General features: G+C 44.1%; 1 protein-coding gene across 4 annotated transcripts in view; it reads left to right on the top strand.

Moving 5' to 3' along the window:
• xpo7 (exportin 7) overlaps window positions 1-14,202 on the top strand; it is a 45,700-nt gene that overhangs the window by 6,558 nt on the left and 24,940 nt on the right. For 2 of the 4 annotated variants that reach the window (XM_078271179.1, XM_078271177.1), the window contains exons 2-10: window positions 1,873-2,019; window positions 2,617-2,710; window positions 5,066-5,232; window positions 5,594-5,659; window positions 6,065-6,169; window positions 8,798-8,827; window positions 9,215-9,380; window positions 10,479-10,552; window positions 12,706-12,825. In XM_078271179.1, the coding sequence (XP_078127305.1) occupies window positions 1,873-2,019; window positions 2,617-2,710; window positions 5,066-5,232; window positions 5,594-5,659; window positions 6,065-6,169; window positions 8,798-8,827; window positions 9,215-9,380; window positions 10,479-10,552; window positions 12,706-12,825 (969 nt within the window). Of the gene's footprint in view, window positions 510-1,872; window positions 2,020-2,616; window positions 2,711-5,065; window positions 5,233-5,593; window positions 5,660-6,064; window positions 6,170-8,797; window positions 8,828-9,214; window positions 9,381-10,478; window positions 10,553-12,705; window positions 12,826-14,202 lie in introns of all 4 variants that reach the window. The other 2 variants (XM_078271178.1, XM_078271180.1) reach the window with 2 other exon arrangements.

The following is a 14,202-nucleotide window of genomic DNA, read 5'->3' as shown; positions in this document are numbered from 1 at the left end:
GTCTGTTTTCAGTAGGGAAGCACCGTTCCGACTTTTTCAGTCCCGATACCGACGCCTGGGCTTTGTGTATCTGTCGATTAGGGCTGTAATCTCCCAGTCGACTGGTCCATTTATTGGTCGATACCTTCTGGCTCGACCAAAATTCTGATTGGTCGATTTTTTGCCGTGTTAATTTCATCAGGTGGAAAGCACTAATTGCTAACAGGGCTGTTTTCAGAGCACCCCTGTTTCACAGGTAATAGTCTGTCTTCAGAACACCCCCCTTGTTTTCACTTTTTGGATCAGCCCAACCCACTGGAGAGAGAATGAAGAACGTACTAGAAGGCCTTGGTCTGCTGGTCTGCTGAATATTTATTTAATCGTGAAGGTTTAATGTACAGTCCGTCCTCCTCTACCAGGTCAAAGACATCAGCAGTGTGGCAGCATTTTACAAAAATAGATAATGGAAAAAAAGTCAACAGTTAGCATATCACAGCTCAACTGCAAACATGGCACATCACCTAAAAACGGTAAGCTAACTGGTCTGCGTTAGGTTGCCCCGTCTGTTTTGATTTGACTACTAGTTTTTATGTTTATTTATAATTCATTTAGGCGGACAAGGCTACCAAGTACTGCTCAGCTAATTAATCTAACGCTTTCTTTTTCTTTCTTCGCCCTACTGTCGATACCGATCCCATACCGTTGTTGAATTAATAATGCACTGTATGCCTTCCACCTTATACCTTCCTTCACCATGTGGAAGAGACTAAAGGCTCCAGACTTTCCTAACGAAGACAAAATAACATAGATGTAATGTATTGAATTCTTATTTATTTGTTATTTAAAAATATTCAAATCAAAAATAGAACGTATTCAAACTGCTGACGAATGACGGAGGATGTGCTGCGACGGAGAAACAATAAATAAATAAACTGGATCGGCCCGTGGATATGTTCAGTTTTCAGTCAGTTTCCTGTCATTTTTTTGTCAGTTTTCAGTCAGTTTTTCAGTCATTTTTTGGTCAGTTTCCTGTCAGTTTTCAGTCATTTTTTGGTCATTTTTTGGTCAGTTTTCAGTCAGTTTTCAGTCATTTTTTGGTCAGTTTTCAGTCATTTTTTGGTCAGTTTTCAGTCAGTCATTTTCAGTCAGTTTTCAGTCATTTTTCAGTCATTTTTCAGTCAGTTTCCAGTCATTTTTTGGTCATTTTTTGGTCAGTTTTCGGTCAGTTTTCGGTCAGTTTTCAGTCATTTTTTTAGTCAGTTTCCTGTCAGTTTCCTGTCAGTTTTCAGTCATTTCTTAGTCATTTTTTGGTCATTTTTTGGTCAGTTTTCTGTCAGTTTTCAGTCATTTTTTGATCATTTTTTGGTCAGTTTTCGGTCAGTTTTCGGTCAGTTTTCAGTCATTTTTTTAGTCAGTTTCCTGTCAGTTTCCTGTCAGTTTTCAGTCATTTTTTGGTCAGTTTTCGGTCAGTTTTCGGTCATTTTTTAGTCAGTTTCCTGTAAGTTTCCTGTCATTTTTTTGGTCAGTTTTTGGTCAGTTTTCAGTCATTTTTTGGTCAGTCATTTTCCAGTCATTTTTCAGTCATTTTTTGGTCATTTTTTGGTCAGTTTTCAGTAATTTTTTTAGTCAGTTTTCAGTCAGTTTTCAGTCTGTTTTGAAATGAAATTTAAGTAGACGTTCCGGCCCTTATTCTCAGGCTAATTGTTTCAGCTCTAATACGATTGCACTTGTTTATCTGTATCTGTTTGTGTGTGTGTAACACAACGTGCCCTTTTGTGTTCTTGTGTGATTGTTTCTTCTTTTACATTCGTGAAAATGTTCTTGTGTCTGTCAGTCAGACGGGACTGTTGATACCTAACTGTGTCTAACGTCTTTTTTTCTGTGTTTTTTAAGGGCCTTGCCCAGCTGGAGATCCTGTGTAAGCAGCTGTACGAGACTACCGACACCACCGTCCGACACCAGGCGGAGAAAGCTCTGGTGGAGTTCACCAACAGCCCCGACTGTCTCAGCAAATGTCAGCTGCTGCTGGAGAGAGGCAGTGTGAGTACGCACTTATTCCCAGAGAACAACTGAGACCGTACAACACTATAAACATACTTTATGTTACAAGTAAAACTCCTGCGTACTGAAGGAGAAGTACTCAAGTATTATCAGCCAAATGCATCAGATGTAAAAGTACGAGAGGTGTGTCGCATCACAAAACTCTCGGTTTGGATCCCGGATCCGTCTGTCTGTGTAGTTGTTGTGACCAAGTGCTAGTTTGTGTCTTTTAGCTCATAGCTCTAGCTGCAGACTGTTACATCCAAAAATATCTTGGTATTTTCTACGCACCCCTAGGGCTGCACGATTGATATTTTGATTGCGATATGATTCACGATATTGGAGGGAATGATCTTTTTGATTGAGGATCTGTACCAAGAGAAGGTTCTTTCTTTAGTCTGTAGGATACAATTTCTAGACCGGGACGTCTCTGCAGCACCACAATATGTATTATTATTATTATTATTATTATTGGGAACATTTTAATGTTGTTTGTTGTGTGATTTAAGAATCTTATACTGCAACTCCTTCTCCTCTCTGTCGTCAATAAACTAAGTTAATATTGTAACTGACGTGATATTTCCCCTCTCGTTGCAGTCATCGTATTCTCAGCTGCTTGCGGCCACGTGTTTGTCTAAACTGGTGTCTCGGACCGCCAACCCTCTGCCCCTCGAACAACGCATCGACATCCGTGAGTACGACTCCAACTCTTATCTTTCGGCCGGCTTTGTATTCGCTGTAATTGTAAATGGACTGTATTTATACAGCGCTTTTCTAGTCTTAACGACTACTCAAAGCGCCTTTACATAGTACAGGAACCATTCACACACATTCACACTGTGGCCGAGGCTGCCGTACAAGGTGCCGCCTGCTCATCAGATAAACACTCGCACACATTTACACTCCGATGGCGCAGCATCGAGGGCAAGTCGGGGTTCAGTGTCTTGACCAAGAACACTTCAACATGGGACTGCAGGGCCAGGGATCGAACCACCAACCTACCGCTCTACCACTGAGCCACAGCCACCCAGCTCTACTGTCTACTCAGTACTGAACTCACATTCACACAGTTCCACATTCATACTGGAAGCTGCCCAGTACCACCACAGTCTGATCTGGTCACCTTCATACTGGAAGCTGCCCAGTACTACCACAGTCTGATCTGATCACATTCATACCTGGAAGCTGCCCAGTACCACCACAGTCTGATCTGATCACATTCATACCTGGAAGCTGCCCAGTACTACCACAGTCTGATCTGATCACATTCATACCTGGAAGCTGCCCAGTACTACCACAGTCTGATCTGACCACATTCATACTGGAAGCTGCCCAGTACTACCCCAGTCTGATCTGACCACATTCATACTGGAAGCTGCCCAGTACTACCACAGTCTGATCTGATCACATTCATACCTGGAAGCTGCCCAGTACTACCACAGTCTGATCTGCTGGCCACTGAGCAGCTCCACTGGAGCAGTCGGGGTTAAGGGCCTAGCTCAAGGGCACCTCAGTGGTGGTAATGAGGGAGGGACAAGCGCTGCTCTTTCACTTTCCCCACCCGGATTTTTTCCTGTCGGTCTGAGGAATTGCCTCTAAAGTATCGTCATTCAACACCAAATTTGAAAACCTTACGGCCCGGCTACATTGCAGCGTAACGTGTGCAGAGTGGATGTTCTAACGCTACTCTCCCACTATAATCAATGGAGACACCGGACAGAGAGCAGCGTAGTGGTGCATCTGCTCCGCTGAGATCTGCTCAACAAGAGTTAAAAACAGGACAGTCTTCTATTTCTATGTTTTACGTGAGCTGTGTGTGGCCCTTTTACACAGAAATGGATCATGAAGTGTCTATATGTCTTTTAAATTAAACTACAAATACACAGGAAACAACTTAATGACTGTCAGTGAGCGTTTTGGCAGTTTCTGTTTTTATTTCTTGTTTCCCTCCCATGCGTCCTCTGATAACAGCTGACAGTAGATTTAGACTTAGACAACTTAAATGTCCCCGAGAGGCCATTTGTTGTTGTAAAGTACAGGCATATTGACACACAATCCACAACACAAACATTGAGCCAGACATCTACAGCACTATTTATACAACACATAACATGCACGCATCAATAAATAGAATACCGTAAAAAGGAGTGTGTTGCACTTCCCTAAAAGGCCGAGTGTCATGCTTACCAACAACAATCTTCCCCAATTTATTGCTATGGTTGATTTTTGAATGTCCATACCAGCATACAGTACAATAGGAGAGAATACTCTCGATAAAGGACTTGTAATAAAGAGTCAGAATTTTGTTATCGACATTAAAATAATTAAGTTTCCTAAGAAAATACAAGCGTTCCACAGCTCTGTGACAGTAGATTGATGTTTTTCACAGCTCTGTGACAGTAGATTGATGTTTTCACAGCTCTGTGACAGTAGATTGATGTTTTCACAGCTCTGTGACAGTAGATTTTCACAGCTCTGTGAAAGTAGATTGATGTTTTCACAGCTCTGTGACAGTAGATTGATAGTTTCACAGCTCTGTGATAGTAGATTGATAGTTTCACAGCTCTGTGATAGTAGATTTTCACAGCTCTGTGACAGTAGATTGATAGTTTCACAGCTCTGTGGCAGTAGATTGATGTTTTCACAGCTCTGTGACAGTAGATTGATAGTTTCACAGCTCTGTGACAGTAGATTGATAGTTTCACAGCTCTGTGACAGTAGATTGATAGTTTCACAGCTCTGTGACAGTAGATTGATAGTTTCACAGCTCTGTGCCGGCTCCAAAAACCTGAAGAAACAACAACAATCCCAAATCAAAAAGCTCTCCATCTTGCCTGTGACTCCCACAATCCTACGCTGCGTGGCGTTGCAGGTGGAGACGGTTAAAAGATACATTCAGCGGCACATATACGCTCCGCTAACACTCTGCATACGTTACGCTTTCAATGTAGCCAAATCTTAAGGAGTCAGTCTCATCAGCCTTCAGGTGTGTTGTTCCGCTGATCTCATGAAGATGTGTATTTTTTGTCTTGTTTGTGATTTTCAGGGAACTATGTTCTGAATTATCTGGCCACGCGGCCAAAGTTAGCAGCGTTTGTGACGCAGGCTCTGATCCAGCTGTACGCCCGGATCACCAAACTGGGCTGGTTCGACTGTCAAAAAGATGACTACGTCTTCAGAAACGTCATCGCCGATGTGACGCGCTTTCTACAGGTGTGTGTGTGTGTGTGTGTGTGAGATGATTAATAGGGCTGCAACTAATATATGTAATATAATATGCCCCCACTGCTAAAAGAAATCCTAAAGGAAACCCTGCGTCAGCAGGACTTTGTTAGCATCATTTTGCTAGCATTAGATTGGTTTCTTGTGAGCACGAGATACTTGTGCGTGCTCATGAGACAAGTATCTCTTGCGCACCAGAAAGTTTCTTGTGCGCACAAAAAAATAATATCCCCATGGTCCCTATAAGGGCTTGTAATTATCAAAAAAGCTGAGGATTATTTTTCTGACCAATTGTTGCAGCTTTAATGTGTTTCTGTCCCGTGTGTCTGATGAGTAACTGGTGTGTTTACAGGATAGCGTTGAACACTGCATCATCGGGGTCACCATTCTGTCCCAGCTGACCAATGAGATCAATCAGGTAAGCTCCCGGTGTGTGTCTCTGTCTCTCTCTCTCTCTCTCTCTCTCTCTCTCTCTCTCTGTGTCTCTCTCTCTCTCCCTCTGTGTCTCTCTCTCTCTCTCTCTCCTCTCTCTCTGTCTCTCTCTCTCTCTCTCTCTCTGTGTCTCTGTGTCTCTCTCTCCCTCTCTCTCTCCCTCCCTCTGTGTCTTCCTCTCTCTCTGTCTCTCTCTGTGTCTGTCTCTCTCTCTCTCTCTGTCTCTCTCTCTCTCTGTGTGTCTCTCTCTCTCTCTCTCTCTCTCTCTCTCTCTCTCTCTCTGTCTCTCTCTCTCTCTCTCTCTGTCTCTCTCTCTGTGTGTGTCTGTCTCTCTCTCTCTCTCTCTCTCTGTGTTGAAAATGTTCACCGCGGTCTGTTGTTCTCTCTTCAGGCCGACACGACGCATCCTCTGACCAAACACAGGAAGATAGCGTCGTCGTTCAGAGACTCCTCCCTCTTCGACATTTTCACGCTTTCCTGCAACCTCCTCAAACAGGTACGTCTGTGTTTTTACAGAGAATATCAAACAAAAAGAGGAAATCATACTTCTGTTAATTCAGGTGTTAAAACGAATAAAAGAATAACTCGTTTTTTTCCAACCTGGACCCTATTTTTCACACATTTTTTTTAATTAGGCGACTGATAGAAATGACATTTTCTGAAATTGGTCCAGTATTAAAGCTTTAGTGCGTAACTTTTTGATATTAAATGAACGTCCGTTACAAATGAAGCCATTGCCAACTCTCTCTGTATTTCTCAGTATGATTATGTTCAGAAGATTGTGGCGTCCGTCGACTCGCAGAAACTCGAGTAAAGATAACGCCCTCTTCTGAAGAGTCCATCATGTTTTTTTTAATCCTACGTGTCCTCCTTGGTTACTAGTAACTGTGTGGAGGAGGGGTGGGGGGTGGTGCGTGATCACAGAAGGCTTGTATCATGTGGACGCGCCGAAAGTTTGGTTGTCAGATACAGTTGGTTTCAAAATGATTGTCACTGCAGCAGCAATAGAAGAGTGGTTTCAACGCACCGTTGTTCGTTTGCCTTCCAGGCACCATGCGTTTGTTGTAATAATAATTCAACTCAAATATTCTACCCCAGGAGTCCTAGCTGTAGTTGAGACCTAATTAACCATCTTATTTCATATCATTTAAGGATAGCGCTGGGGACTGAGATCCGGTGCTAATACGACACCAGTGCCTTAACGGCCGGTATCTACTGGACAGAATATCAACGCGGATTTTGGTCTCTGAAATGTTTGCTCTGCCCTCTGGTCCCCCGAAATGAACGATAGAGGCAACAGAAACATCGCTGCATGTGACACTAGTTAACACTACACTTGGCAGCATGTAACGTTAGCCTACCGTTGGCTAGTTAACACTACACTTGACAGCAGGTAACGTTAGCCTACCGCTGGCTAGTTAACACTACACTTGGCAGCAGGTAACGTTAGCCTACCGTTAGCTAGTTAACACTACACTTGGCAGCAGGTAACGTTAGCCTACCGTTAGCTAGTTAACACTACACTTGACAGCAGGTAACGTTAGCCTACCGCTGGCTAGTTAACACTACACTTGGCAGCAGGTAACGTTAGCCTACCGTTGGCTAGTTAACACTACACTTGGCAGCAGGTAATGTTAGCCTACCGTTGGCTAGTTAACACTACACTTGGCAGCAGGTAATGTTAGCCTACCGTTGGCTAGTTAACACTACACTTGGCAGCAGGTAACGTTAGCCTACCGTTAGCTAGTTAACACTACACTTGACAGCAGGTAACGTTAGCCTACCGGTAGCTAGTTAACACTACACTTTACAGCAGCTAACGTTAGCCTACCGTTGGCTAGTTAACACTACACTTGGCAGCAGGTAACGTTAGCCTACAGTTGGCTAGTTAACACTACACTTGACAACAGGTAACGTTAGCCTACCGTTAGCTAGTTAACACTACACTTGGCAGCAGGTAACGTTAGCCTACCGTTAGCTAGTTAACACTACACTTGGCAGCAGGTAACGTTAGCCTACCGTTAGCTAGTTAACACTACACTTGGCAGCATGTAACGTTAGCCTACCGTTGGCTAGTTAACACTACACTTGGCAGCAGGTAACGTTAGCCTACCGTTAGCTAGTTAACACTACACTTGACAGCAGGTAACGTTAGCCTACCGTTAGCTAGTTAACACTACACTTGGCAGCAGGTAACGTTAGCTAGTTAACACTACACTTGGCAGCAGGTAACGTTAGCCTACCGTTAGCTAGTTAACACTACACTTGGCAGCAGGTAACGTTAGCTACCGTTAGCTAGTAGCTGGATTAAACAGGGTAGAAATGCTGACAGCTAAACGGTGTAAAGTTGCCTCGTGCTGCATTCAAAGTTCTTGTAAACTACCCTTTTCCCTGGCCTTAGTGATAAACAAACCGGTCTTTTGTGTTGCCGACTGGAGTTTTTAAACCGGCATCGTTGCATAAGTATCGTTTTAGCACTGAAAAAATACCCAACCCTATTTAAGAATCATTCAGTATTTATTTTCCCTAATTTTCACACACACACACACACACACACACACACACACACACAGGTTTGTGAGTTTGTTCACCCTAACCAGAACTTTAAACTTGGGGGGTCCAGCATTTTGGCCCCACAAAGCTGTCTGGACCCCACAAGTATACTGGACTCCCGGTTTTTGGACCCCACGAATATAGTTAAATAAGAACACACACGCATATACACATATATACATATACATACATATATATATATATATATATATACAGAAACACAGAGACACAAACACAGATATGCTGCGTTAACCTAAAACGTTTTAATAATATCATAGAGATTTTATTTCTATGGGTAGGATATTTGAGTTTAAATATTATTTATATATATTATTAACGACAAACGCACAGTGCCTGGATCGACAACGAAGGAGCAAAGCTGAGTTAAAACCTCTTCTACAGCGTAGAAGACTCAGATTAATGTTCTAAGTGTCTGACAACATTATGAAAGGATCCCTACAGAGACAGACCTTTTAGTTAAAGAGGAAGATCCTTTTGGTTATATGTGTGTTTGTACAAAACCATATTAACCTTTCTTTGTTTTCTCCCTTTTCTCTTTCTCTTTTTAAAGACAAAACAAAGTGAACAAACAGTAACAATTGTGAGCAGTTCTTACAAAATACACCAACAATAATTAATAAAACGTACCAAGTTAGACGATATTGGATATTAACAGCTGATCAAAACTCTGTCACCGAGCTACTTTCCCTTTTTAAATGAATTCCTCTCAGCACACCTTTTTGTCCTTTTGTTTTGTAAGAGTTTAATCATTGTATTGTGCTGTAACAATCTGTGGATGATCCGTTTATGACACGGATGAAGTAATAAAACACAAGATTGGGTAAAGAACATGTGACTGAACTTATCCAGCTGGAGAAAAATGTCCTAGCAACACAAACTTGAATTTAAGCACACTTTAATCAGCCAAAGTATGAGTAACTGAGAAGTTATCGCCTTTTGTCTGATGTTGGCCTGTGTTTGTTTCCAGGCTTCGGGGAAGAACCTGAACCTGAACGATGAGTCTCAGCACGGTCTGCTGATGCAGCTGCTCAAACTCAGCTACAATTGCCTCAACTACGACTTTATAGGAACTTCCACAGACGAGTCGTCGGACGACCTCTGCACCGTACAGATCCCCACGTCATGGAGATCAGGTAGCTGCAGCCAGCGAGCACAGAGACAACCTAAAAGATATCCCATGTCTATAAAATGTTATAGTTTAAGCCCTGAAATCAGTTTCAGCAGAGGGGGGGCAAATAGTTGTCCATTCAGTGTTTCCCTTAGGATTTTTTCCATAGACATACTGGTATATGGTACTCTGCTTCTGACTGGCTAGTAGTCCTTACCTAGGTACTGTCAGGGCCCTCATACTCTGCTTCTGACTGGCTAGTAGTCCTTACCTAGGTACTGTCAGGACACGCCCTCATACTCTGCTTCTGACTGGCTAGTAGTCCTTACCTAGGTACTGTCAGGGCACGCCCTCATACTCTGCTTCTGACTGGCTAGTAGTCCTTACCTAGGTACTGTCAGGGCACGCCTCATACTCTGCTTCTGACTGGCTAGTAGTCCCTACCCTAGGGTACTGTCAGGGCACACCCTCATACTCTGCTTCTGACTGGCTAGTAGTCCTTACCTAGGTACCTGTCAGGGCACACCCTCATACTCTGCTTCCTGACTGGCTAGTAGTCCTTACCTAGGTACTGTCACGGCACGCCCTCATACTCTGCTTCTGACTGGCTAGTAGTCCTTACCTAGGTACTGTCAGGCACACCCTCATACTCTGCTTCTGACTGGCTAGTAGTCCTTACCTAGGTACTGTCAGGACACGCCCTCATACTCTGCTTCTGACTGGCTAGTAGTCCTTACCTAGGTACTGTCAGGGCACGCCCTCATACTCTGCTTCTGACTGGCTAGTAGTCCTTACCTAGGTACTGAGCATGTGCGACTCCCAACAAAGATGTTCCAGCAGTGAGAGGTCTCACTCTGTAGCTAAAACAGAGACCTGAACACAGGGTGAAAAGAGGAGCTGCAGCAATGAGCAGAACAACTAAAATATGGTGTTTTTGATAATTAAACCACATAAAACTATTCTGGTAAAACCTCTAAATACAGTTATGAACCTGAAGATGAGCATAGTATGATCCACCTTTTAAAAAAGTCTTTGAACCAACATTTTTCATAATTTTCAGACTTTTATGGACCAACCAATGGATTATCATTATTGAAAATAACTTTTATTTTCTGTCTTGCAGCGTTTCTCGATTCCTCGACGCTGCAGCTCTTTTTCAATTTGTATCATTCCATCCCTCCGTCCCTTTCCCCGTTGGTGAGTAAGCTCTTTGTATCGTGATATAATACTTGTAGAATAACGTGTACGGCTATGCACACACTTGGCATCTATTTTGACAAGAAAAGGTTGATGCTTTTGTAGTTTAGCAGCTGAGAGCGTCTTTTGTTGCTATAACAACAGCTACTGCTACAGTTTTCAGGAGAGCGGTCTAGAGAACTAACGGTACTTCTCCAGTTTGTCTTGTTGTTATGGAAACAACAGGTCTCGCTACGTCGCTTGTCATTGGTCAGCTGTCAAAAAAGCTAATGTTTTTTTTCAACTTCTAAACGACGTTCTGAGCTACAGAAAATACGTTGACAGTGTTTAAAAAAAGCACTCAGGAGGGGCGGCCTCTAGCTCACCCAGTAACAGCGTTCGCCCCATGTTGGCATGAGTCCTTTCCAGCGGCCCGGGTTCGAATCCGACCTGCTGCCGTTTGCTGCGTGTCAATCCCCATCTCTCGCCCCCTTTCATATCTATCCACTGTCTCTACTCAATAAAAGGAAAAAGCCCCAAAAAATAATCTTAAAAAACAAAAAAGCCCTCAGGACTTTTTTGAAAACACGGTTTACTCCACAGGATTATAATGTAAAACAGACGCTGGCAGCTGCAAAAGAGACACCAAGTGTGAACATAGCCTAGAGCAGTGGTTCCCAACCTGGGGTCCAGGGACCCCTCAGGGGGGCGGCAAAGATCACAGGGGGGGGCGCAAGTCTTTATCTGGTTTGAGGTTGAGGTAAAAAAAAAAAAAAAATGTGCACATGTTAAACAAATTATGATAATACACTAGAACAGTGTTTTTTAAGCTTTTTTCAATATTGTACCCGCCTTTTTTAGGCCAAGTACCCCCTGACCAGAGCAAAACATTTTGGGTAGAAAATAAGTCTCTATGAAGAGGAACAATCCAGCGCCGGCAGTGATGGAGTCACTAAACAACAACCTTTTTTAAACAAAACTTAATTCAATCATTATTATAGTATAATTATTTTAGGAGTTATGCATGACATATTTTTTAATTAGCATTTTTGCAAAGATGTCACGTAGCCCCTCCAGTACTCCAAAGTACCCCTAGGGGTACACGTACCCCCATTTGAGAAACGCTGCACTAGAATATATGATGTATACAAAAGTCTGTATAAAAATCGCTTAACATTGTAGGCAGGCTACTTAGTAGGCCAAACCTCCGGGACCTCTTAACCTGGGACCCCTGCTGTCATCAGGTCAGCTGCTAGCTGCTGTCATCAGGTCAGCTGCTAGCTGCTAGCTGCTGTCATCAGGTCAGCTGCTAGCTGCTGTCATCAGGTCAGCTGCTAGCTGCTGTCATCAGGTCAGCTGCTAGCTGCTGTCATCAGGTCAGCTGCTAGCTGTTAGCTGCTGTCATCAGGTCAGCTGCTAGCTGTTAGCTGCTGTCATCAGGTCAGCTGCTAGCTGTTAGCTGCTGTCATCAGGTCAGCTGCTAGCTGCTGTCATCAGGTCAGCTGCTAGCTGCTGTCATCAGGTCAGCTGCTAGCTGCTGTCATCAGGTCAGCTGCTAGCTGCTGTCATCAGGTCAGCTGCTAGCTGCTAGCTGCTGTCATCCTCGTTTGTCCTGCCGCCACAGCATCACTATTTTATGAATGAAACATGGCGGAGAAACGTAAAAGTGCTGATAACTGCTCTGTATCAAAAAAGAAAGTAAGGCTCTATCTCGAGAGTTACCTCCACTTCGGTTTCGGAGGGGGGGGGCTCAGCTTTTCTTAGACATAAGTAGGGGGGGGGCGCCAAGGAAAAAAGGTTGGGAACCACTGGCCTAGAGCAAGGCCGCCCAATTTGGGGCTCGCTGGCCAAGTTTGGCCCGTCATGGACTTGACATGCTCATGCTTATTCTCCTCTTATTTTAAAAGTAATGACTACGAAACGTCCATTTTGTGCAGTTAAAAAGTACGTAATCTGAGTTAAACAACAATGTAAAGCACAGTGCTGGTAAACTTCCCATTTATATTACATACGTACGTTTTATCTACGGAGAATGGCAAGAATTACAGTATTCTATTATTTTTGGCCCGTGGCCCTCCATCCAGATACATTTTGGCCCTTCATATGAAATAATTTGGGCACCTCTGGCCTAGAGACTCCTGTTTGACACCGAGTGCTGTGTTTGTGTGTTGCAGGTGTTGTCTTGTCTAGTTCAGATAGCCTCCGTCCGGAGGTCTCTCTTCAACAATGCAGAACGAGCAAAGTTTCTCTCACATTTGGTGGACGGAGTGAAGAGGATACTAGCAAACCCACAGGTTGGTCACACAAACATCTGTCCTGCTCTGTTCTTTTGTTACGTTTTTGTTGTCACCATCTGCAGAGTTCAACAATAAGGGTTTCCCGATGTTGGTCCTACCAGACTCTGGTCCATTAGCCTGGTCCCACCAGACTCTGGTACATTAGTCTGGTCCTACCAGACTCTGGTCCATTAGCCTGGTCCTACCAGACTCTGGTCCACTAGCCTGGTCCTACCAGACTCTGGTCCTACCAGACTCTGGTCCATTAGCCTGGTCCTACCAGACTCTGGTCCACTAGACTCTGGTCCTACCAGACTCTGGTCCACTAGCCTGGTCCTACCAGACTCTGGTCCACTAGCCTGGTCTTACCAGACTCTGGTCCACTAGCCTGGTCTTACCAGACTCTGGTCCTACCAGACTCTGGTCCACTAGCCTGGTCCTACCAGACTCTGGTCCACTAGCCTGGTCCTACCAGACTCTGGTCCTACCAGACTCTGGTCCACTAGCCTGGTCCTACCAGACTCTGGTCCACTAGACTCTGGTCCTACCAGACTCTGGTCCACTAGCCTGGTCCTACCAGACTCTGGTCCACTAGCCTGGTCCTACCAGACTCTGGTCCACTAGCCTGGTCCTACCAGACTCTGGTCCTACCAGACTCTGGTCCACTAGCCTGGTCCTACCAGACTCTGGTCCATTAGCCTGGTCCTACCAGACTCTGGTCCACTAGCCTGGTCTTACCAGACTCTGGTCCACTAGCCTGGTCTTACCAGACTCTGGTCCACTAGCCTGGTCCTACCAGACTCTGGTACTCTGTTGAAGTTTAAAGCACGTGACCAAATCGCAGCCTTTGCGATTAGGAAATTGTGTTTTAACATATCGCGATATTATCGCAAATGCAATTACCGTATTTTCTGGACTATAAGTCGCACTTTTTTTTCATACTTTGGCTGGTCCTGCGACTTATAGTCAGGTGCGACTTATATATCAAAATATATATAATGTAACATGTTTTAAATGGTATTTCATGCTGAAAACATTACCGTCTATAGGCGCTCTAGGCTTGTGACGACTATATGCTGCTCCTAAAGACAACTGAGAAAGAAAAGAAGCTGCAGGAGACTGCAGGTAGTAAAACACGCAGCCGGAAACGGTCATCGAGCAGCAGAAGGAGAGTTTGGAGTGAGAGAGAAACTTGTGAGGGACTGGAGAAAAGGTTAGTCTTACTGCAATGAAGAAAACAAAGAAAGCTAGTCGCGCTGAAATCCAGATGGCCAGAGCTGGAGGAAGGAGTCCACAGATGGGTGCTTGAACAACGTGCTGCTGGGAGAGGCTCGTCAACAGAGCAGCTACGTTTCGTTAACGTGAGGACACTCTGTCGTATTCAGCCCCTTGTTC

Source organism: Sander vitreus, chromosome 16 (assembly GCF_031162955.1).
Source record: "Sander vitreus isolate 19-12246 chromosome 16, sanVit1, whole genome shotgun sequence".
Classification (NCBI taxonomy): domain Eukaryota; kingdom Metazoa; phylum Chordata; class Actinopteri; order Perciformes; family Percidae; genus Sander; species Sander vitreus.
This window is presented reverse-complemented; position numbering and strand designations above follow the sequence as displayed.